Source organism: Entelurus aequoreus, linkage group LG03, assembly GCF_033978785.1.
Source record: "Entelurus aequoreus isolate RoL-2023_Sb linkage group LG03, RoL_Eaeq_v1.1, whole genome shotgun sequence".
In the NCBI taxonomy this organism is placed as follows: domain Eukaryota; kingdom Metazoa; phylum Chordata; class Actinopteri; order Syngnathiformes; family Syngnathidae; genus Entelurus; species Entelurus aequoreus.
Window position 1 is genome coordinate 13,198,907 of NC_084733.1, and position 24,433 is coordinate 13,223,339.

The following is a 24,433-nucleotide window of genomic DNA, read 5'->3' on the forward strand; positions in this document are numbered from 1 at the left end:
TGCTCAAAACATAATATTTAATCAAAATCAATATTATTATGAATTATTGACCTATCCAAGGTTCTGATTACTTCACATCAAATATTCCACTAAGAAAAATATTTTTGGTGGAAGATTTTGCAAATTTGGTAAATAAATAACCCCAAAATTTATATTTTGTTGTTTTCTTACTGTACCGAAAATGAACCGAACCGTGACCTCTAAACCGAGGTACGTACCGAACCAAAATTTTTGTGTACCGTTACACCACTACTCTTTATTAGGGAAACGCAGGGAACAGAAAAACAAAAATGCAGCTGGGAAGTACACAAATGGAAAACAGGCGTATGAAGCGCAACGCGAGCAATGTTACAACAGTGAAGTACGAAGCAAAAGTGATCCAGTCTTGAAAAGCATCCTGATTAGCAACCAAGGACAGGTGTTCCCTGACTGCCAATCACGGACAGGTGACGGAGCCTTTGCTCAGACCTGAGGAGTGGTGGAAAATGGATGCCAACAGGATGTGGAACAAAAAATAAGAGCGCTGTAGAGGAAATACTACAAAATACAAGAAACTAAAAATAACTCACGTGGGAACGAGACAGGTTTTAGGAACTATAAAAAGGCCTTTAACTTTTCTGTATGCAGCCCTCACTGGAAAATAATTTGGACACCCCTGGTCTATACAACAGCTGATTTAAGGATCAAAAAGCACAAATGCTGGTCAAAGATCCTTAATAAAATGGGGGTGCTCTGCTGATAAATGAGTGTGTTGGCTGGTCTGCTGTCATGTTTTGACAAATGCAAAGATGATATAAAAGGTGAAAAGGATGAAGCGATGACAAACAACGGGGCTCGCACCGCAATGTTTGTGTTTTCACTCAAAGAGCAAACAGAGCTGACGCGTCGCTTCTGATAATCTGCAGGAGCGTTCAACACACCGAGGCTGAATGTCAGCAAATAACTTTCACTCAGACGCCGACACCCACTCTCACTCGTTCACTCTGACAGGAGAGGAGAGAGGAAAGAGGAAAGGAGGCAGAACAAGGGAAGGAAGCAGAGAGAGAACGTTGAAAGATGATGTGCTTTATTGGGTTCAAATAGTCTTCTTCCTGTCCTTTTTGTGTCCTCAGGCAAGGCCACATTTGGCCTTTTGGGAGTTAAACTACAATACAATCATATTATATAGTCATGTGATATGATCATCAATGTGTGTTATTTGCAAGGTTGTTCCTAGCCTTAAAAGTACTTTAATTGATATTAGGAAATAGATATAATCCTAAAACCTTTATGAAGCATGCAATGTTTGAAGTCACATTGTAACGTTCCTGTCATTCAATTGTAAAAAGAAGTTAGGGACCAACTTAAAGACCAATGACAAAGGCATCGTGGCACGCTGGTCCAAAAATTGTGGACGTCTTCTACTTTAAAAGCTGTTAAAAGTCTAAAAAGAAGTTAACCACAATAAAAAAAAATTAAAAATGCAAATTTTCTGAGCCAATGGTAGAAAGATATTGTCGTTAAATAGTGGTGAAACATGAACAACAAAAAATGTTGCTATTTGCATATGTGCAACATGTGGTTGGACCATGCAATAAAAATCAACATTGTCAGATAGACAATAAACGCACACCACAACCATAACAACGATATCAGCCAGCAAACAAACAGAACAATGATGTCAGCTAGTAAACAAACAAACACTACAATGACATCAGATAGTCAACATGCACACGACAACAACAACATCAGCTAGTCAACAAACAAACTAAAACAGTAGCCACGTGTACATGGGCAAAATGTATTTAATCTGATCATAATGCTGATTAGAATGTTACTGTGTACATGAACCCTGAAAAAAATCCCACCTTAAATCTGAACACTTTATTTTGAAATGCGCATCATATACCGGAAATGGAAGTAAAAGAAAAAGCAGCGACTTCTACTGTAAAAAAAACATGGCTCTGTGCATTTTGGCTTGTCCGACTTTATCACGTTATTTATTTATACATTTCTCCTTCTGATCGCTACTTTTGTTTTACCTCTCTTTTTGAAATGGAGCTGTTCTGTGCCCTCCATGTTGTGATATGTGCTGCTTGCCGCGCGTATTCATGTTAAGACATTCTGTGTACGTGTGTACCTGTACATGTTGAATGGGGGGAGACAGCAACAAGACAATCGCTTCATTCCGAGATTTATTTATTTAGTCCCCCCTCTACCATCAAAGTATGGCTGACGTCAGACGCAGTAAGGAAAATTGACCTGATATTTCGGAAGAAGTGTTTTCATGCGCTCCAATCTGAATAACTACCGGCATAAACCACCCAGTCTCAATCGGAATTAAATTTTGATCCGACCTTGTGTTATAGGGTCAGAAAGTTCCGAATGGTGTGTTTACGGGAAGCATTTTTATGCCGGTTAGGCTTTCAATCCGATTAAAATGTGTCCATATGCTGATGTGCACATAGCTTATGCTAGCCAGTCGACAAACAAACAACGACGTCAGATAGTCAAACAAACAACGCCAGCTAGTCAACAAACACACAAAAATAATGTCAGATTAGGGCTGGGCGATATATCGATATATCGCGAGTTTGTCTCTGTGCGATATAGAAAATGACTATATCGTGATAATCGAGTATACGTTCTCACGCAGTTGCTTTTAGCTGCGGGCATTACACTACAGGCTCTTCTCACTCTTTCTTGTCTCTCCATCTCACAGAGACATAAAACAAGCGCACCTTCTTACATACGTCACATACATATACGCCCTCGCGGAGCAGAGAGGTAGCGGCATGGGTAACGTTAGCTGTGGTGCGAGTGGTAATACGAGAGAAAGAAGGTGCGAATCTGGTAACAAATGAAGGAATAATTAATTCCCAAGAAAAACAGCAGGGGGTCCATCGTCTGGCGGTGGTTTGACTTCAAGTGGGAATATGTCAAACAGACAACCGTAATTTGTCAAGTGTGGGGCAAAAGCGTTGCTACAAAAAGTAGCACTACTGCTAATATGTAGCATCATTTGAAAAGCCACCCGCTGGAGAATGAAGAGTGCTTGAAACTCCGCATGTCAACATCTCCGTTCGGTGCCACACCAACAAAATGCAGAGGCAACCATTTCCACATCAACACCGTATGAAAAAAATAGTCAACAACAAAAGGAGATAACGTCCGCATGAGCCTACCACATTTGATTTCCTATTATGCAGCTCATTTTTATTTGACAGTTATTGAAATATCTTGTGTGACATCATACACAAAAGTGCACTAATAGCTTGTTTTGAAATGTCTCTGACAATCTTGCACTTTCTGTTTTGGAAATGACATGAATGTTTGTGCCACTGCTTAATAACTGTTTAATAAATACAGTGTTGGTCAATTGACTTAGTTGTGGTTTCCCTCTCTGCATGAGCATATATTAATGCAGTATGAACAAGAATGTTTTAATGTAGACACATGGAATCATCAAACGTGTACTGGTGTGATTATATGCATCAAGTGTTCATCCAAGGCTAAGGCAAAAATATCGAGATATATATCGTGTATCGTGACATGGCCTAAAAATATCGAGATATTAAAAAAAGGCCATATCGCCCAGCCCTATGTCAGATAGTCAACAAATAGTCTGGAACGATCTCCCTCTCCATGTGAGACAGGCCCCTTCTTTGGCTATTTTTAAGACCCTTCTTAAAACCCATTTTTATTCACTGGCTTTTAACCCAGCATGAGACTTTAAACTGTTTTTAACTTTTTTAACTGTTTTTAACTTTTTAACTGCTTTTTATCTAACAAATGGATTTTAGGGTAATTTGTATTTGCTTTTTCAATGTGTATTTTACTTCTGTTTTAAATGTTATTTTTTAGTCTGTCCTTTGCCTGTATTTCTTTGTGGTGTACAGCCCTTTGTTCTTCAACTGTGGCTGTTTTTAAAGGGCTTTATGAATAAAGTTGGTATGTTATGGTATGTCAGATAGTCAAAAAACACATGACAACTACTTTAGCTAACAAACAAACAAACACACAACAATGTCAGCTAATCAGCCATCATCACACAGCAACAATGTCAGATAGTCAACAAACACACAACAAAAATGTCATTTGGCTTGTACAGCCCTTTGAGACACTTGTGATTTAGGGCTATATAAATAAACTTTGATTGATTGACTGATTGACGCAACAAACACACAACAGTATCGGATAGTCCACAAACTGTCATGACGAGGGGGTTTTCGCAGCTTACTGCGAGGATTGTTCTCCCGGGACGCAAACGGACTTTTCCGGACAACGGTAGCAGGTAGGAACATATTTATTCTCCTCTCAAATAGGTGAAAACAAAAGGCGCACAAGGCGAAGTCACAACTGAGCGCAGAAAACAAAAGCTAAGACTTAGCATAAATTATGGACAGGGCAAAACAAAAAGTCGCTAATTGTGGCATGAATAAACAAAACTTACTTGACAAGGCATGAAGCATGAAAAGAGCAATCGCAAGAATATAAACATGAACAGAGCATGAAATGAAAAATGTCGCCAGATTTTAATTTTCTTGAGGGAACTCTCCTGAAGGAATCAATAAAGTACTATCTATCTATCTATTTAGCCCGACTAACTGGCAACGACAGGCTTATTAAAGGCCTACTGAAACCCACTACTACGCAGTCTGATAGTTTATATATCAATGATGAAATCTTAACATTGCAACACATGCCAATACGGCCGGGTTAACTTATAAAGTGCAATTTTAAATTTCCCGGGGAACTTCCGGTTCAAAACGCCTTTGGAGGATGACTTATGCGCGTGACGTCGCGAGGTCCACGGAAGTGTTTGGACCCTTTTGGACACAATACACAGAGCTCTGTTTTCTTCGACAAAATTCCACAGTATTCTGGACATCTGTGTTGGTGAATCTTTTGCAATTTGTTTAATGAACAATGGAGGCTGCAAAGAAGAACGTTGTAGGTGGGATCGGTGTATGCGGCTGGCTGTAGCAACACAACAAGGAGGACTTTGTTGGATAGCAGACGCGCGAGCGGCGACCTCACCTTGACTTCCTACGTCTACGGGCCGCCGACCGCATCGTCGATCGCTGGAACGCAGGTGAGCACGGGTGTTGATGAGCAGAGGAGGGCTGGCTGGCGTAGGTGGAGCGCTAATGTTTTTATCATAGCTCTGACGAGGTCCCGTTGTTAAGTTAGCGTCGTTAGCAACAGCATTGCTAGGCTTCGACAGGCGTTGAATACACATTAACCGTGTATTTACATGTCCAGTGTTTGGTTCGGTGTCTCCTGATAGTAGTATTGTTGATCTTCTGTCTATCCTTCCAGTCAGGGATTTATTTATTTTGTTTCTATCTGCATTTGAGACAGATGCTATCATGTTAGCTCATGCTAAAGAGCTTCGTCGATGTATTGTCGTGGAGATAAAAGTCACTGTTAATGTCCATTCCGCCTTCTCGACTCTCATTTTCAAGAGGATATAGTATCCGAGGTGGTTTAAAATACAAATCCGTGCTCCACAATAGAAAAAGGAGAGAGTGTGGATTCCAATGAGCCAGCTTGTACCTAAGTTACGGTCATAGCGAAAAAAGATATCTCTTGAACTGCATTCTAGTCCGTCACTCTAACGTTCCTCATCCACGAATCTTTCATCCTTGCTCAAATTAATGGGGTAATCGTCACTTTCTCGCTCCTAATATCTCTCGCTCCATTGTAAACAACGGGGAATTGTGAGCAGCACTACCGCTTGTGACGTCACGCTACTTCCGGTAGGGGCAAGGTTTTTTTTTATCACCGAGCAAAAGTTGCGAACTTTATCGTCGATTTTCTCTACTAAATCCTTTCAGCAAAAATATGGCAATATCGCGAAATGATCAAGTATGACAGATAGAATGGATCTGCTATTCCCGTTTAAATAAAAAAAATTCATTTCAGTAGGCCTTTAAATAATATCAGTGATTACAAACAGGTGCGCGTCCGGAACACAAGAGGCAGGTGAAACTAATGAGTCGCCATGGTGACTAAAACAAACAAGGGTGCACAAAAACAGGAACTAATGGAGTCTTAAACAAACAGTAAATAACAAAAAACATGATCCAGACCACAGATCATGACACAAACAAACACAACAACAATGTTAGCTAGTCAAAAACACGTGACAACTACATCAGCTAGTCAACAAACAAACAAAACAACAATGTGAGATAGTCAACAAACAAAACACTCAACAACAATATCAGATAGTCAACAAACACACAACAACAATGTGAGATAGCCAACAAACAGTATTATATGTATATAACAGTATAACAGCAGCAGGATAAACACCTGATAGCATATCCACATCAATAATTGACTGTGCTGACAGGGGAACAAAAGGATGGCCTGAAAGCCTCGTGTTCTTCTTCTTACTGGCTCCCCCTGCTCTGACACACACACACATACACACGGGTACTGAATGGAAAGGTGTGCTGCCACTCTAGCGTATCTCTTTACACTGTGCTGCTTCAAATTACATGGCATACTCTCCAGCTGCACCTCAAAAGTTCGCTGACACACCCGGAAAGAAGAAAGCCCCCAAAATCAAAATAACACACATAAAAAGTAGGATGGCTGGAGACTGCACGCACAGTTGGTAACAAGTGCAAAAGTGGTGCAGACCGCCTTATCTAAATGACATTTTTTGCATGCTATTTATCGATCCACACCACTGTCACCATGGAAACACTCATTTCCCTCCACATTCATGGCATCATATGCTCCAACATGTGGTGTTTGGTTATGTTTTTGAACATGTAGCACACAATCATAACCTGTGCCTCCTTTTCTGGGCTATATTAAAGTGCAAACTGGACAACATAACCTTATTTAGCATGTCGAAGGTGCATTCTGAGAGGCGCTGCAAAATACTCTGAATGATCCAGTCGCAAGAAAATGCATGATTGTGGTCAATTTATTTTGTTTTTATCAGCCACTTGACTTAAGTCATTCAGCAGCTATTAAATTATAAAATGTCATTGCTGAATAGACAATATGTATAAGGTTTTTATTTCTGACAGTCCAAATAGGTTGACACCAGAGATGTCCGATAATAGCTTTTTTGCCGATATACGATATTCCGATATTGTCCAACTCTTAATTACCGATACCGGTATATACAGTCGTGGAATTAACACATTATTATGCCTAATTTTGTTGTGATGCCCCGCTGGATGCATTAAACAATGTAACAAGGTTTTCCAAAATAAACCAACTCAAGTCATGGAAAAAAATGCCAACATGGCACTGCCATATTTATTATTGAAGTCACAAAGTGCATTATTTTTTTTTAACATGCCTCAAAACAGCAGCTTGGAATTTGGGACATGCTCTCCCTGAGAGAGGAGGTTGAGGTGGGGGGGGGTAGGGGGTAGCGGGGGGTGTATATTGTAGCGTCCCGGAAGAGTTAGTGCTGCAAGGGGTTCTGGGTATTTGTTCTGTTGTGTTTATGTTGTGTTACGGTGCGGATGTTCTCCCGAAATGTGTTTGCCATAGTTGTTTGGTGTGGGTTCACAGTTGTTTATACGGACACCCTCAGTGTGACCTGTATGGCTGTTGACCAAGTATGCGATTGCATTCACTTGTGTGTGTGAAAATTGAATTGAATTGAATTACATTTATATAGCGCTTTTTCTCAAGTGACTCAAAGCGCTTTACATTGTGAAAACCCAATATCTAAGTTACATTTAAACCAGTGTGGGTGGCACTGGGAGCAGGTGGGTAAAGTGTCTTGCCCAAGGACACAACGGCAGTGACTAGGATGGCGGAAGCGGGGATCGAACCTGCAACCCTCAAGTTGCTGGCACGGCCGCTCTACCAACCGAGCTATACCGAAAAGCCGTAGATATTATGTGACTGGGCCGGCACGCAAAGGCAGTGAGTGCCTTTAAGGTTTATTGGCGCTCTGTACTTCTCCCTACGTCCGTGTACACAGCGGCGTTTTAAAAAGTCATACATTTTACTTTTTGAAACCGATACCGATAATTTCCGATAATTACATTTTAAAGCATTTATCGGCCGATAAAATCGGCAGTCCGATATTATTGGACATCTCTAATATATAGCGATAGACACGTAATCGATATCAAGAAAAATGTCAAAAATGTGAAAAAACAAAAAGGAAGTTGCAAAGCAAGGTTGGTTGCATGAACAAAGGCACTCCCACTGATCAGTGATCAGTGGGAGTGATTTATTAAGCTTTTTTTTTTTTTTTATGTATTTCTTCAGTTTAAGAGGTTATTGTTCAGTAGTCAATGTGATTTTAGAAATTTGTTTACATCGATCGAGTGAGCGTTTTCTATAGTTGTGTTGACATTTCCTTTCCTTTCTGCCCTGAAGAAAAGGGCAGAAAGGATAAATATAAAATAAAAATATATCATTAATTAATAATAATTAAAGTTATAAATAATATATAAATTTATATATTATATATATATATATATATATATATATATATATATATATATATATATATATATATATTATTATAATTAATATATATACATTATATCAATAATAATAATATTTATTATTATTAATATTAAAAATAATTTCCTCCTTTGCTGAGGAAATTATAATCAGAGGAAGGTTACATTTTAAATAATTTTTTTTTTTAGAATTTTCTCCTGGTCCTTATTTTTGATAGGTCATAAGAAATATCAATAATTATCTGTATTGACCGATATGAAACACTTATATCTTGATACAGTTTTCAGCCATATTGCCTATCCCTACCACGACGTGATAACAAAAAAAAATATATATATATAATTTTTGCAATAACACCATAGTGGTACTTTGATATAGTTGTCATAAAGTTTGCAGAGTTGAAATGCATCACATGACACATCATCGTCGTCTTTGTTCAACAGTAAGCCAGGTGCATCATGACAACGCAGGAATGTGATGACAGCGAGTGTTTTGCAGACAGCACTTTTTGCATAGCGGTGAAACATCATAGTTCTTGTTCAATTCAACACCTTTTTTTAGCTACGTTGATATCAGTAAATAGGTGCTCCGAAATCCTGCTAGGGAAATTTCATATCACAAAATTGTCATGACTCGTGGTGATCATTATTATCACGGTATTGTTGATGTCCGTGCATTGATCAATTCTTCTGTCTCTCAGTAATGTGTTTAAAGACATTTATATTGGGGTATGTTGTAGAGGTGGGGGAAATAATCGATTTTTAGATGCATTGCAATTCAGACTTGGGTGATTAGTAAACGTCAATAATTGACAAACGATTTATTTATTGTAAATAAAGTTCTAAAAAAGTTAAAGTACCACTGATAAGTCAGACACACACTAGGTGTGGTGAAATTAACATTCGACCCATCCCCTTGTTTCACCCCCTGGGAGGTGAGGGGAGCAGTGAGCAGCAGCGGTGGCCGCGCTCGGGAATCATTCTGGTGATTTAACCCCCAATTCCAACCCTTGATGCTGAGTGCCAAGCAGGGAGGTAATGGGTCCCATTTTTATAGTCTTTGGTATGACTCGGCCGGGGTTTGAACTCACGACCTGTGAGGGGAGCAGTGAGCAGCAGCGGTGGCCGTGCTCGGGAATCATTCTGGTGATTTAACACCCAATTCCAACCCTTGATGCTGAGTGCCAAGCAGGGAGGTAATGGGTCCCATTTTTATAGTCTTTGGTATGACTCGGCCGGGGTTTGAACTCACGACCTGTGAGGGGAGCAGTGAGCAGCAGCGGTGGCCGCGCTCTGGAATCATTTTGGTGATTTAACCCCCAATTCCAACCCTCGATGCTGAGAGAGGTAATGGGTCCCATTTTTATAGTCTTTGGTATGACTCGGCCGGGGTTTGAACTCACGACCTACCGATCTCTAACCACAAGGCCACTGAGCAGGCACTTGTACACATTTTTTGCCCACATTTTAATTAATTTAGTGAATGTGAGAATCAATTGAACTGTTTCTTATTACAAATGCACTGTTTTTTAAAGTTGCAAGTGATAAACGCTTTTTTAGTGAAACGAAAAATGTAAATCTGCATCAATATGTATAAATTATAGATGCATCAATAATCGATTTTTAATAATCGTGTGACTAACATGAAGCTAATGAGTAACTAAAAAGTAGCTAGCATGTAGCTAATTAGTAACTAAAAAGTAGCCAAAATGTAGCAAACAAGCAGCTCGGTGTGGACAACGGTGTTTTAGCATAGTGTTGATCTGAGACAGCGCCAACTACTGGCCTGGAATGCACATTATAACATTTTCAGGCGTTTTTGCGGGTATAACGCATTAATTTGTTTTTTTTACTTTGCATCATGTTGTTACACTTTTCCTTATTTTTGCACCTTCATTTTAAGAGTGACGTGATTTTAGAATTTTGTTTACATTGATTTTTAAATGTAATCCTTATTTTCCTTAGCTAATAAAAAAAAATTATAAGTATCGATATACTGATATAAAACATTTATATCGTGATGCAGTTTTCAGCCATATCGCTAAGCTCTATTTCAGATGCGAGCCCATATAATAAGATACTGCTAACATCGGAACGATACCGAATCGATCGACACTCCTAGTTTAGTATAATAAACTTAGTCGAGTGTAGAATTCTGACGACACTTCCCAATTTCTGACCCTTAAACATGAATGATGTTCCAACAAATTAAAGACAAATACAGTAAGGATGCATGTTGCTTTTCCGCCAGCTACTTGGGACTCAGTGGGTATTAAATGGAACAAACTGGTCCAACTAACAAAGCTAAAATGTAGTTAATAAGTAACTAATACATAGCTAACATGTAGCTAATTAGTAACTAACATGAAGCTAGCATGTGGCTAATATATAACTAACAAGTAGCTAACATGTTACTAACAAGTCGCTAACATGTACATAGTAACTAACAAGTAGCTAAAATGTAGCTAATTTGTAACTAACAAGTAGCTAATTAGTAACTAACAAGTAATAACATAACTCACAAGTAGTTAACATGTAGCTAACGTGTAACTGACATGACGCTAATGTGTATCTAATGAGTAACTAATAAGTAGCTAACATGTAGCTAATTAGTAACTAACAAGTAGCCAAAATGTAGCAAACAAGCAGCTCGGTGTGGACAACGGTGTTTTAGCATAGTGTTGATCTGAGACTGCGCCAACTACTGGCCTGGAATGCACATTATAACATTTTCAGTCGTTTTTGCGGGTATAATGCATTATTTTGTTTTTTTACTTTGCACCACATTGTTACACTTTATTTAACAATCCTTGCATTTTCCTTATTTTTGCATCTTCATTTTAAGAGGTTATTGTTAACTGTTCAATGTGATTTTACAATTTTGTTTGATTGAAACTTTTATTAGTAGATTGCACAGTACAGTACATATTCCGTACAATTGACCACTAAATGGTAACACCCCAATAGGTTTTTCAACTTGTTTAAGTTGGGGTCCACGTAAATCAATTCATTGATTTTTAAATGTAATCTTTATTTTATTTAGCTAATTAAAAAAATATACACTACCATTCAAAAGTTTGGGGTCACATTGACATGTCCTTATTTTTGAAGGAAAAGCACTGTACTTTTCAATGAAGATAACTTTAAACTAGTCTTAACTTTAAAGAAATACACTCAATACATTGCTAATGTGGTAAATGACTATTCTAGCTGCAAATGTCTGGTTTTTGGTGCAATATCTACATAGGTGTAAAAAGGCCCATTTCCAGCAACTATCACTCCAGTGTTCTAATGGTACAATGTGTTTGCTCATTGGCTCAGAAGGCTAATTGATGATTAGAAAACCCTTGTGCAATCATGTTCACACATCTGAAAACAGTTTAGCTCGTTACAGAAGCTACAAAACTGACCTTCCTTTGAGCAGATTGAGTTTCTGGAGCATCACGTTTGTGGGGTCAATTAAACGCTCGAAACGGCCAGAAAAAGAGAACTTTCATCTGAAACTCGACAGTCTATTCTTGTTCTTAGAAATGAAGGCTATTCCACAAAATTGTTTGGGTGACCCCAAACTTTTGAACGGTAGTGTATAATTATCGATTTACTGATATAAAACATTTATATCGCGACGCAGTTTTCAGCCATATCGCTAAACCCTATTTCAGATGCGAGCCCATATAATATGATACTGCTAATTAGGGCTGCAACAACTAATCGATTAAATCGATTAAAATCGATTATAAAAACAGTTGGCGATTAATTTAGTCATCGATTCGTTGGATCTATGTTATGCGCATGCGAAGAGGCTATTTTATTTATTTATTTATTTTTTTTATAAACCTTTATTTATAAACTGCAACATTTACAGACAGCTGAGAAACAATAATCAAAATAAGTATGGTGCCAGTATGCTGTTTTTTCCCCCAATAAAATACTGGAAAGAATAGAAATGTAGTTTGTCTCTTTTATCCGATTATTAATCGATCAATCGAAGTAATAATCGACAGATTATTCGATTATCAAATTAGTTGTTAGTTGCAGCCCTACTGCTAATATCGGAACGATACCGGATGGATCGACACTCCTAGTTTAGTAAAATGATGTTCCAACAAATGAAGACAAATAGAGTAAGGATGCGTGTTGCTTTTCCGCCAGCTACTTGGGACTCGGTGGGTATTAAATGGAACAAAATGGTCCAAGGCATCGTGGTTGTGACTCACGAGCCTTGCACAACAAGTCCCGCGTAATCGCCGAGTCGCCACACGGCCTGAAGAAATACGGCGACACTTGAATTGATGCGAGGTTTTAAAGCGAGAGTGAGGGAGCGTGTGGATCTTATCGCCGGGCTGCCTGGCACGCCGAGCGCGAGAATGTGGGCGTGGTCTGGGAGGGAAAAGGTTTGGGCGTGGGGGATGCTGGAAGGGGAGGCGTAGGTACGTCTCTTCACAGTCTTATAAGGGCAACATGGAATAAAGTAGAGAAACTATAATGCGCCTTGCAGGCACGGTGTGTGTGAGTGTGTGTGTGTTTGTTTGTTTGTTTGTGGAAGACGACTGCATGGAAATATGTGATGTTGCCTCTGGCACCGTGTCCCAGAGACACCTGCCTGTGCAAAGACATTAAGATTCCGAGATAAGAGGACGCCAGCGCCCTCGTACTCCCGGCCGTCTCAGGTTAGGACTTGCATGGGAATCCAAAACATTTGGCAACACGCTGCTTTCAAAGAGGCGCGCTCATCATCTTCCTAACCTGCGTGATGCAACATTTCCTTCTGACTTACTTTGCTCAAAAACTCCTTGTATTTCAATTATCCATCCATCCATTTTCTACCGCTTGTCCCTTCTCGGGGTCGCGGGGGGGTGCTGGAGCCTATCTCAGTTGCATTCGGGCGGAAGGCTGGGTACACCCTGGACAAGTCGCCACCTCACCGCAGAGCCAACACAGATACAGACAACATTCACACTCACATTCACAATCAACCTATCCCCAGGTGCATGTTTTTGGAGGTGGGAGGAAGCCGGAGTACCCGGAGGGAACCCACGCAGTCACGGGGCGAACATGCAAACTCCACAAAGAAAGATCCCGAGCACAGGATCGAACCCAAGATTTGTGAGGCAGACGCACTAACCCCTGTTCCACCGTCACCACAGAACTTTCCTCCATAAGGTCTTATCTTTGTCCATGTGATTGCCAGATGAAACAAAAATACCCAGCAATATAATTGGAAGAGAAAAGGCGAGGCCTTTAATCCCAGGAACACCATTCCTACCGTCAAGCATGGTGGTGGTAGTATTATGCTCTGGGCCTGTTTTGCTGCCAATGTATAGTATTAGCTGGGCTGGTAACATGTCACACTGGGTTCCAATCCCCACCATAAATGTGTCAGGAAGATGGGCAAATTTGTTAAATGTGCTATTTTGTCCTAAAAAAATTGCAGTATCGATTTTTTTTGCCGATGAATAGTTTTTTGTGCTAAACATGCATGAAATAAAACTTAAAATATTTATTAACAAAAAAGTGTGACATATTTCTGTAATGGGGGTCCTCAAAATAAAATTCTGCTTAGGGTCTAATTTAGCCATCGGCATGTGATTGATTGATTGATTGATTGATTGATTGAAACTTTTATTAGTAGATTGCACAGTGCAGTACATATTCCGTACAATTGACCACTAAATGGTAACACCCGAATAACTTTTTCAACTTGTTTAAGTCGGGGTCCACGTTAATCAATACAGTCATCACACAAGTTAACCATCAGAGTATATACATTGAATTATTTACAATCCGGGTGGTGGGATGTAGAGGGGGTAGTGCGGGGGGGTGTGGGGGGGGGGGTTAGGTTGGGTTGCTATCAGCATACTTCAGTCATCAACAATTATATCATCTGAGAAATGGACATTGAAACAGTGTAGGTCTCACTTGGTAGAACATGTACAGCGAGCGGTGAACATAGTGAGCTCAGAAAGCATAAGAACAAGTATATACATTTGATTATTTACAATCCGGGGAGGTGGGATGTGGTGGGGGGAGGGGGTTAGGCTAGGGTTGTAGCTGCCTGGAGGTGTTCTTTTAGTGCGGTTTTGAAGAAACTGACAAGTAGCTAATAGTAGCTAATACGTGTTTAACATGTCGCTAACATGTAGCTGATATGCACCTAACAAGTAGCTAACATGTAACTATGAAGTAGCGAACACATAACTAACAAGTAGCTAACATGTAACTAACAAGTATTTAACATGTACCAAACAAGTAACTAAAATAAAGCTAGCATGTAGCTAATATGTAATTAATAAGTAGGTAACATGTACCTAACTAACAACTAACAAGTAGCTAACATGTAGCTAATATGTATTTAACAAGGACCTAACAAGTAGCTAACATGTAGCAAATAAGTAACTAACAAAGCTAAGATGTAGCTAATAAGTAACTAATACATAGCTAACATGTAGCTAATTAGTAACTAACAAGAAGCTAACATGTAGCTAATATAGTAACTAACAAGTAGCTCACATGTTACTAACAAGTCGCTAACATGTACATAGTAACTAACAAGTAGCTAACATATATCTAATAAGTAACTAACAAAGCTAAGATGTAGCTAATAAGTAACTAATACATAGCTAACATGTAGCTAATTAGTAACTAACAAGAAGCTAACACATAGCTAATATATAACTAACAAGTAGCTCACATGTTACTAACAAGTCGTTAACATGTATATAGTAACTAACAAGTAGCTCACATGTTACTAACAAGTCGCTAACATGTACATAGTAACTAACAAGTAGCTAACATATAGCTAATAAGTAACTAACAAAGCTAAGATGTAGCTAATAATTAACTAATACATAGCGAACATGTACCTAACGTGTAGCTAATTAGTAACTAACAAAGCTGAGATGTAGCTAATAACTAATACATAACTAACATGTAGCTAATTAGTAACTAACATGAAGCTAATTAGTAACTAACATGAAGCTAATATATAACTAACAAGCAGCTCACTTGTTACTAACAAGTCGCTAACATGTACATAGTAACTAACAAGTAGCTAACATGTAGCTAATTAGTAACTAACAACTAGTTAACATGTAGCTAACAAGTAACTAACATGAAGCTAACGTGTAACTAACATGAAGCAAATGTGTCGCTTAGCTAATTAGTAACTAACATGAAGCTAACATGTAGCTAATATATAACTAACAAGTAACTCACTTGTTACTAACAAGTCGTTAACATGTGCATAGTAACTAACAAGTAGCTAACATGTAGCTAATTAGTAACTAACAAGTAGTTAACATGTAGCTAACAAGTAACTAACATGAATCTAACGTGTAACTAACATGAAGCTAATGTGTCGCTTATGAGTAACTAATAAGTAGCTAAAAAGTAGCTAATTAGTAACTAACAAGTAGCCCAAATGTAGCAAACAAGCAGCTAGGTTTAGACAACGGGGTTTTAGCATAGTGTTGTTCTGAGACAGCGCCAACTACTGGCCTGGAATGCACATTATAATTTTTTCAGTCGTTTTTGCGGGTATAACGCATTATTTTGGCAACATGATGTACCCTCAAACCCGTGTTTTGGCAAACACAAGTAAATGTCTGCGACCTTTAACCCCACAAAGCTCATTGGAAGCAGTTTGCAGCTGCGGGTGTGACTCCCAAAAGTAAGAGTTGCAAAGCTGCCAGGAGTAACATGGCACTAATTCATATCAAACAAGCACTTTTTTTTATTGAAGGATTGAAGCCAGCAAATGAACAGAAGTCCAGGCTTGTCTTCACACCTGATAGTGTCCCAGCCGGTAGCAGCCATGACATCATGCAGGAAACCACCAGCAGAAGAAAACTTTTCCTTCCAAGCGGCAACAAGGGAGGCCAGAGTATTACCATTTTTGGGCACACGCTCGCGGCCGACACAAGCCCGGCCCAAAACACGCGCTCGCTCCGATTCCACGCTGCTTTTCTTCCCCATTTTTGTCCTGGCTTAAAATATGTGTGTGTGTGTGTGTGTGTGTGTGTGTGTGTGTGTGTGTGTGTGTGTGTGTGTGTGTGTGTGTGTGTGTGTGTGTGTGTGTGTGTGTGAGTGTATTTCTTTGTCCTTTATTGCTCAACAATCCATAAAAAAGATGACGTCTTCATATTGATTGATTGTGTATATATTCATATTGATTCATTGTACATATATTCATATTAATTGATTATACATTATTTAATTTTATAGTACATGTTATTCATATTGATTTATTGTATGTGTGTTGATATTGATTGATTGTACATGTATTGATATTGATTGTATATGTATTTATGTTGTTTTATTGTACATGTTATTCGTATTGACTGATTGTACATGTATTCATATTAATTGATTTGTGCGTCATCATCCAGCAACTGCAAAAATGTGACTATGTCATCAAAACCTCTTCAGTATTCACATGTACGCCAGGAAGTACTCCTGCAAACTACACTGATTGCTTGTCAAAGCAGATTAATAGATGGGTTTATAGATATAAAGATGTATAGAACAATGTATAGATGCATAAATGTAAATATACATGAATAAATAGACCTATAGATGTATAGATAGATGTACGGCTTGGTGTATGGATATAATAGGATATGGAAGTGTGAAGTGGTGAATTAAATTTATATAGCGCTTTTTCTCTAGTGACTCAAAGCGCTTTACATAATGAAACCCAATATCTAAGTTACATTTGGGTGGGTAAAGTGTCTTGCCCAAGGACACAACGGCAGTGACTAGGATGGCGGAAGCGGGGATCGAACCTGGAACCCTCAAGTCGCTGGCACGGCCACTCTACCAACCGAACTATACCGCCCCTTCATCTATTGGTGAATAAATAGATGTATAGGTGTATAGACTGATGTATAGATGTGCAGATGTATAAATATATATAGATGCATAAATAGATATATAGATAAATGTGTCAATACATAGATAAATAGGTAAATGTTTAAATATAAATGTATAGATATACGTATAGATATACGTATAGATAGATGTATAAATATATAGATGAATAAACAGACATAGTAGATAGGTGTATAGATAGATGTGTAGATAGACGTACAGATGTATAGGTGTACAGACGTATATGCATTTATACGGTAGATGTATAGGTAGATGTATAGGTGTACAGACATATAGATAAATGGATAGATGTACGGATAGATGTATAGGTAAATGTATAGGTGCACAGACATGTAGATAAATGGATAGATGTATGGATAGATGTATAGGTGTACAGACGTATAGATAAATGGATAGATATGTGGATAGATGTGTAGGTGTACAGACGTATATAGATTTGTACAGTAGATGTATGGATGATGTATAGGTGTACAGACTTTTATAGATAGATAGATGTATGGATAGATGTATAGGTGTACAGACGTATATAGATTTATACAGTAGATGTGTGGATAGATGTATAGGTGTACAGACTTACAGTATATGATAGATGTATGGATAGATGTATAGGTGTACAGACGTATATAGATTTATACAGTAGATGTATGGATAGATGTATAGGTGTACAGACTTACAGTATATAGATAGATGTATGGATAGATGTATAGGCGTACAGACGTATATAGATTTATACAGTAGATGTATGGATAGATGTATAGGTGTACAGACTTACAGTATATAGATAGATGTATGGATAGATTTATAGGTGTACAGACGTATATAGATTTATACAGTAGATGTATAGGTAGATGTATAAGTGTACAGATATAATTATAGATGTATAGACGTATAGATGTACAGACGTATGGATAGATGTACAGATAGACATATACACTGTATGAATAGATGATGTATGAATAGATAGACGTATAGAGGTATGAATAGATAGATGTACAGATAGACGTATAGATGTATGAATAGATAGATGTACAGATAGAAATATAGATGTATGAATAGATAGATGTACAGATAGATGTATAGATGTATGAATAGATAGATGTACAGATAGACATAGATGTATGAATAGATGTACAGATAGACGTATGGATGTATGGATAGATATACAGATAGACATATACATGTATGAATAGATAGATGTACAAATAGACGTACAGATGGACATATACATGTATGAATAGATAGATGTACAGATAGACGTATAGATGTATGTATAGATGTACAGATAGACATATAGATGTATGAATAGATAGATGTACAGATAGACGTATGTATAGATGTACAGATAGACGTAAAGATGTATGTATAGATGTACAGATAGACATATAGATGTATGAATGTATGTATAGATGTACAGATAGACATATAAATGTATGAATAGATGTATGTATAGATGTACAGAGACATATAGACGTATGTATAGATGTACAGATAGACATATAAATGTATGAATAGATGTATGTATAGATGTACAGAGACATATAGACGTATGTATAGATGTACAGATAGACATATAGATGTATGTATAGATGTACAGATAGACATATAGATATATGTATAGATGTACGTATAGAAGTACAGATGATGGAACATGGATGACATGTGTTGCATTACATATGGTAAGTTTATCATTACAGCTGTTGTACTACACTTCAAGTGAATGAGCTACTACTGTATGTAAATACTAATTAGTGGAGTAATTTATGCCTACGTCACTGGAAGGAGTACACACAGTGAGGACTACACGGAGTACACACAGTGTGAGGACTACACAACAACAACAACAACAACAGACTTATCCCGGAAGTAAAGGCTCACCTTTCGCTGCTGCTTCTCCCAGGCGGGGTCCAGCAGCATGTCCCGGTCCCAGTCGTCCTCCTGCTGCATGTAGTCGTTCTCCCCGTCATCATAGTGCTCCATGTTGGGACTCTGGGAGCGTCAACAGCTCGGTGTGTCTCTCGGCCTCTTTCGAGTGCGTCCGCCGCCGGTTCTCCTCAGCCCGCTTCTTCTTCTTCTTCTCCTCCGCCTCCTCCTCGGCACACTCAGGAGTGCGTTAAGGGGAGATTCGGTTCGACGGTCCGCCCCCGGCTTCCCCCCCTCCCCACACACACACACACACCCTCTCTTTCTCTCTCCTTCTCTCTTGGGTTCCTGAAGGAAAGCTTCTGCTGGATCCTGTCGAGTGGCGACGAGCGACGGATGCTAAAAGAGAAGAAGAAGAAGAAGAAAAAAACTTTAATGAAATCGATGGCCGACTGGTGAATGTGATTGGACGCCTCGGAGAACTGAGCCCGCCTCTCTCGTCGCTGATTGGCCCAGTTGGCCGGGCTTTTATTCAGGAGCCAAGCTTGATTGACAGGCGGCTTCAGGCTAATGAGCCCGAATGGAACTTGACTTCCATGCACTTTTTTAGCATGCACGGCTTTGTAATGACTCGCTGACACCGATTATTTGGGGCTAAAAGGCCGAAAAATGAATGAAAGTTTATTGCAAAAACTAAATGATGCATTAGTTTTACATTAATTGATTAACGTGGACCCCGACTTAAACAAGTTGAAAAACTTATTGGGGTGTTACCATTTAGTGGTCAATTGTACATAATATGTACTGTACTGTGCAATCTACTAATAAAAGTTTCAATCAATCAATCAATCAAATCAGCATTAGCATTCATGCTAATGCTACCTAGGTTCCATTCTAGAGGCTAACCTTTCCTGTGACAAAATGGCAACCAAGGTAATCAAAAAGGTTAACCAACGAACGAGATTTCTCTACAGAATTTCCTCTCTGGTCAACAAAAGCACCTTGAGGATTCTGGCGGGAACTCTCGTTCAACCCTTTTTCGATTATGCATGCACCTCCTGGTACCCCAGCACCTCCAAAACCCTCAAATCTAAACTCCAAACATCTCAGAACAAGCTAGTCAGGTTACTTCTAGACCTCCACCCCAGATCCCACCTCACTCCTACCCACTTCTCTAAAGTGGGCTGGCTCAAGGTGGAGGACAGAGTAAAACAACTTGCACTGAGCCTAGTCTATAAAATCCGCTACACCTCCCTGATACCGAAGTACATGTCAAACTACTTCCTTAACGTAAATGACCGCCATAACCACAACACCAGGGGGTGCTCCACTAACCACGTTAAACCCAGATTCCGAACTAACAAAGGTCTTAACTCATTCTCTTTCTATGCCACATCAATGTGGAATGCGCTCCCAACAGGTATAAAAGAAAGGGCATCTCTATCCTCCTTCAAAACTGCAATAAAAGTTCACCTCCAGGCAGGTACAACCCTAAACTAACACCCTCCCCGGATTGCTAATAATCAAATGTAAACAATCAAATGCAGATACTTTTTCTTATGCCTTCTGATCTCTCTCTCTCTCTCTCTCTCTATGTCCACTACTTGATGTCCAATAGCATGCTAACTTGTGCATGCTAACAGCTAACAATGTTCCCAATGGCTCGTATCGCCATTAAAAATTTGGGGGAAATCGCAACATATGGAATAAAGTTATGAGTGTCATAACATAACAAATATTGGTGTCGATTTTAACCTCTAGACATGACCCTAAAGATTGATTATTTTATACATCCATCCATTCATTTTCTACCGCTTGTCCCTCTCTGGGTCGCGGGGTAACATCCGAACATATAATAAATATTATTAGTTTGTCAATTGCATTGTAAATAATTGAAAAGCGCTTAAAGGCAACCAAATACAAAACATGAAATTGCTTCAAGCTCCGGCTTCTTCTTGGCAGAATGGCGAGCAGTAGCTGTTATACTGTATGATGGAGGGCTCTGTAAAGTGGACAAGAATGTGATGAAGAATTCATCGTTACACTGCTAGTCCTTGCTGACGCTGACTGCAGCACACTAACATCTGCCAGAGAAGCTCTTGGAGGTCGTGGAGTTCAAATATCCTGCCGCAAAAACAAGAAGCCTAACCTTAGTCGAACCCCTAAATCAGGGGTCACCAACGCGGTGCCCGCGGGCACCAGGTAGCCCGTAAGGACCAGATGAGTCGCCCGCTGGCCTGTTCTAAAAATAGCTCAAATAGCAGCACTTACCAGTGAGCTGCCTCTATTTTTTAAATTTTATTTATTTACTAGCAAGCTGGTCTCACTTTGCCCGACATTTTTAATTCTAAGAGAGACAAAACTCAAATAGAATTTGAAAATCCAAGAGAATATTTGAAAGACTTGGTCTTCACTTGTTTAAATAAATTCATTAATTTTTTTACTTTGCTTCTTATAACTTTCAGAAAGACAATTTTAGAGAAAAAAATACAACCTTAAAAATGATTTTAGGATTTTTAAACACATATACCTTTTTACCTTTTAAATTCCTTCCTCTTCTTTCCTGACAATTTAAATCAATGTTCAAGTAAATGTATTTTTTTTATTGTAAAGAATAATAAATACATTTTAATTTAATTCTTCATTTTAGCTTCTGTTTTTTTTCGACAAAGAATATTTGTGAAATATTTCTTCAAACTTCTTATGATTAAAATTCAAAAAAAATATTCTGGCAAATCTAGAAAATCTGTACAATCAAATTTAAATCTTATTTCAAAGTCTTTTGAATTTTTTTAAAAATTTTGTTCTGGAAAATCTAGAAGAAATAATGATTTGTCTTTGTTAGAAATATAGCTTGGTCCAATTTGTTATATATTCTAACAAAGTGCAGATTGGATTTTAACCTACTTAAAACATGTCATCAAAATTTTAAAATTAATCTTAATCAGGAAAAATTACTAATGATGTTCCATAAAAAGATTCGAATTAGCTAGTTTTTCTCTTCTCTTTTTCGGTTGAATTTTGAATTTTAAAGAGTCGAAATTGAAAATAAACTATGTTTCAAAATTTAATTGTCATTTTTTTCGTGTTTTCTCCTCTTTTTAACCGTTCAATTAAGTGTAAATATCATTAATTATTAATAATAACATAGAGTTAAAGGTAAATTGAGCAAATTGGCTATTTCTGGCAATTTATTTAAGTGTGTATCAAACTGGTAGCCCTTCGCATTAATCAGTACCCAAGAAGTAGCTCTTGCTTTCAAAAAGGTTGGTGATCCCTGCCCTAAACTAACCCTAATGAAAATCAGACTTTAGTGCAGATTTGGTATTTTTTTTCAAGCCTATAGTCTTGAACTTCTTTTCTTTGCACATTTTTGCTTTACATATGCAGTCTAGCAGCACAATATATGTGAGTATTATCATCATACACTTAGGTCGTTTTTTTTTAGGCTCGAGTAACATCGTGTCGTTATTGCGGTGCAATAACTAGGGGCGTCCCAAACCTGATATCAAACCGATATCGTCAGGAAAAAAAAAAGGAGCGAATTATATAACAATCCTCCAATAAGCTTGGTCTTTTCTTCTATTTTCATCAAGTCGTTACAAAATGGTAAACACTGGGAGCCGATAGGCTACTAGGAGCTAGCAGCTACACAGCAGCTAAGCACACAATGGCGCACAAGCCAGACATGTGTACTAATTGAACATTATTACAGTCTATAACAGCACATTTCTCAATATAACCAAGTATCAAATGATTATATTTGCATACTACTTACGCATACAAAGCCTCCAAGACAGAAGGGTATTAGAGTGTCCAGGGGGTGTTGTTGATAAATGGCATTCACTTTGCATAGTAGAGTTTTAACTTGCACTTACAGACTGTAGTTACTGACAGTGGTTTTGTGACGTGTTCCCTGAGCCCATGTGGTGATATCCTTTACACACTGTCATTTTTTGACGCAGTACCGCCCGAGGGATCGAAGGTCCGTAATATCACGGCTTACGTGCAGTGATGTCTCCAGATCCTCTGAACCTTTTGATGATATTACAGACCTTAGACGGTGAAATGCCTAAATTCCTTGCAATAGCTGGTTGAGAAATGTCGTTCTTAAACTGTTAGACAATTTGCTCAGGCTAATATTTGCATAGAAAAACAAAGTTTTCCATTTCGAACGTTAAATATCTTGTCTTTGCAGTCTATTCAATTGAATATAAGTTGAAAGGGATTTGCAAATCATTGTATTCTGTTTTTATTTACCATTTACACAAGGTGCCAACTTTACTGGTTTTTGGGGTTAGTATAACATACGCTGCAAATAGCGTGCAGTGCAGCCTAAGAGTGCATAAAAGAGTACAGTATGTGACATGAATGAATGACTGATGGATTGTGGAGCTAAAAAACTCTTCAGTGTGATATTTTGGACCAAAGTGTGAGCCGGCGCTCCCGAAACTTTTTATCAACGCTTTGGAAGAATGTTCCATGCTGACACAGAGCAGCCTTTTATCTCACAAACTGGACACAATATAGATATACATGGAAATATAGTGACAAACATTTTAAAAAGTAAATATAATATATACTAGTATAATTTCCACTTAAACCCTGTTAGGGTATATGGTGCCGATCTGGATGAAAAGCCTTCATTCAGTCATTTTGCTTAATTTCTCAACAAATAAAGACATACTGCAAACATAGTGTATGTGAAATAATATATAAATGAAAAGAAACAGGATAATGAATAGAAAACACATTTAAATAAATTGATAAAATAATTATTATTAAAACTAAACATAATTCGGAAATAATTTCAAATAAATTATTAAGAAAATAGAGCAATAGATGTAAAATTAATGGAAGATAAGTTAAATCCAATCAATAAAATAAATGGAATTATAGTATATCATAATGAATGGAATATACATAACAAATCAATAAAATAAACATAATAATTGATAGATCATACATTTAAATAAATCAATAAAATAGACAAATAAACATGAGCATAAATAGAAAATCATTTAAATAAATCAATAAAAGAATACATATTATAAAATTAAAATAATGGATAAAAAAAAAATCAATGAAATACTAAATCAATAAAATTAACATAGCAATGAAAATGAAATACATTAATGAAATAGATCAATAAAAACAAGTATAATCAATAGTAGTTACGGTCAAATAAATCAATAAAATAACAGATCAATAAAAATAAATACAATAGAGAATAAGTTCATACAACA

The 24,433-nt window shown here is 37.9% G+C and overlaps 1 protein-coding gene across 4 annotated transcripts in view; it reads right to left on the reverse strand.

The window, feature by feature from the left end:
* The window catches only part of actn1 (actinin, alpha 1), a 118,012-nt gene extending 98,437 nt beyond the window's left edge, over positions 1-19,575 (reverse strand). For 3 of the 4 annotated variants that reach the window (XM_062041261.1, XM_062041262.1, XM_062041260.1), the window contains exon 1: positions 19,203-19,575. In XM_062041261.1, the coding sequence (XP_061897245.1) occupies positions 19,203-19,304 (102 nt within the window). In that variant the 5' untranslated portion in view covers positions 19,305-19,575. The remainder of the gene's footprint in view (positions 1-19,202) is intronic. The other variant, XM_062041263.1, reaches the window with a different exon arrangement.
* Positions 19,576-24,433: the final 4,858 nt, after the last annotated feature.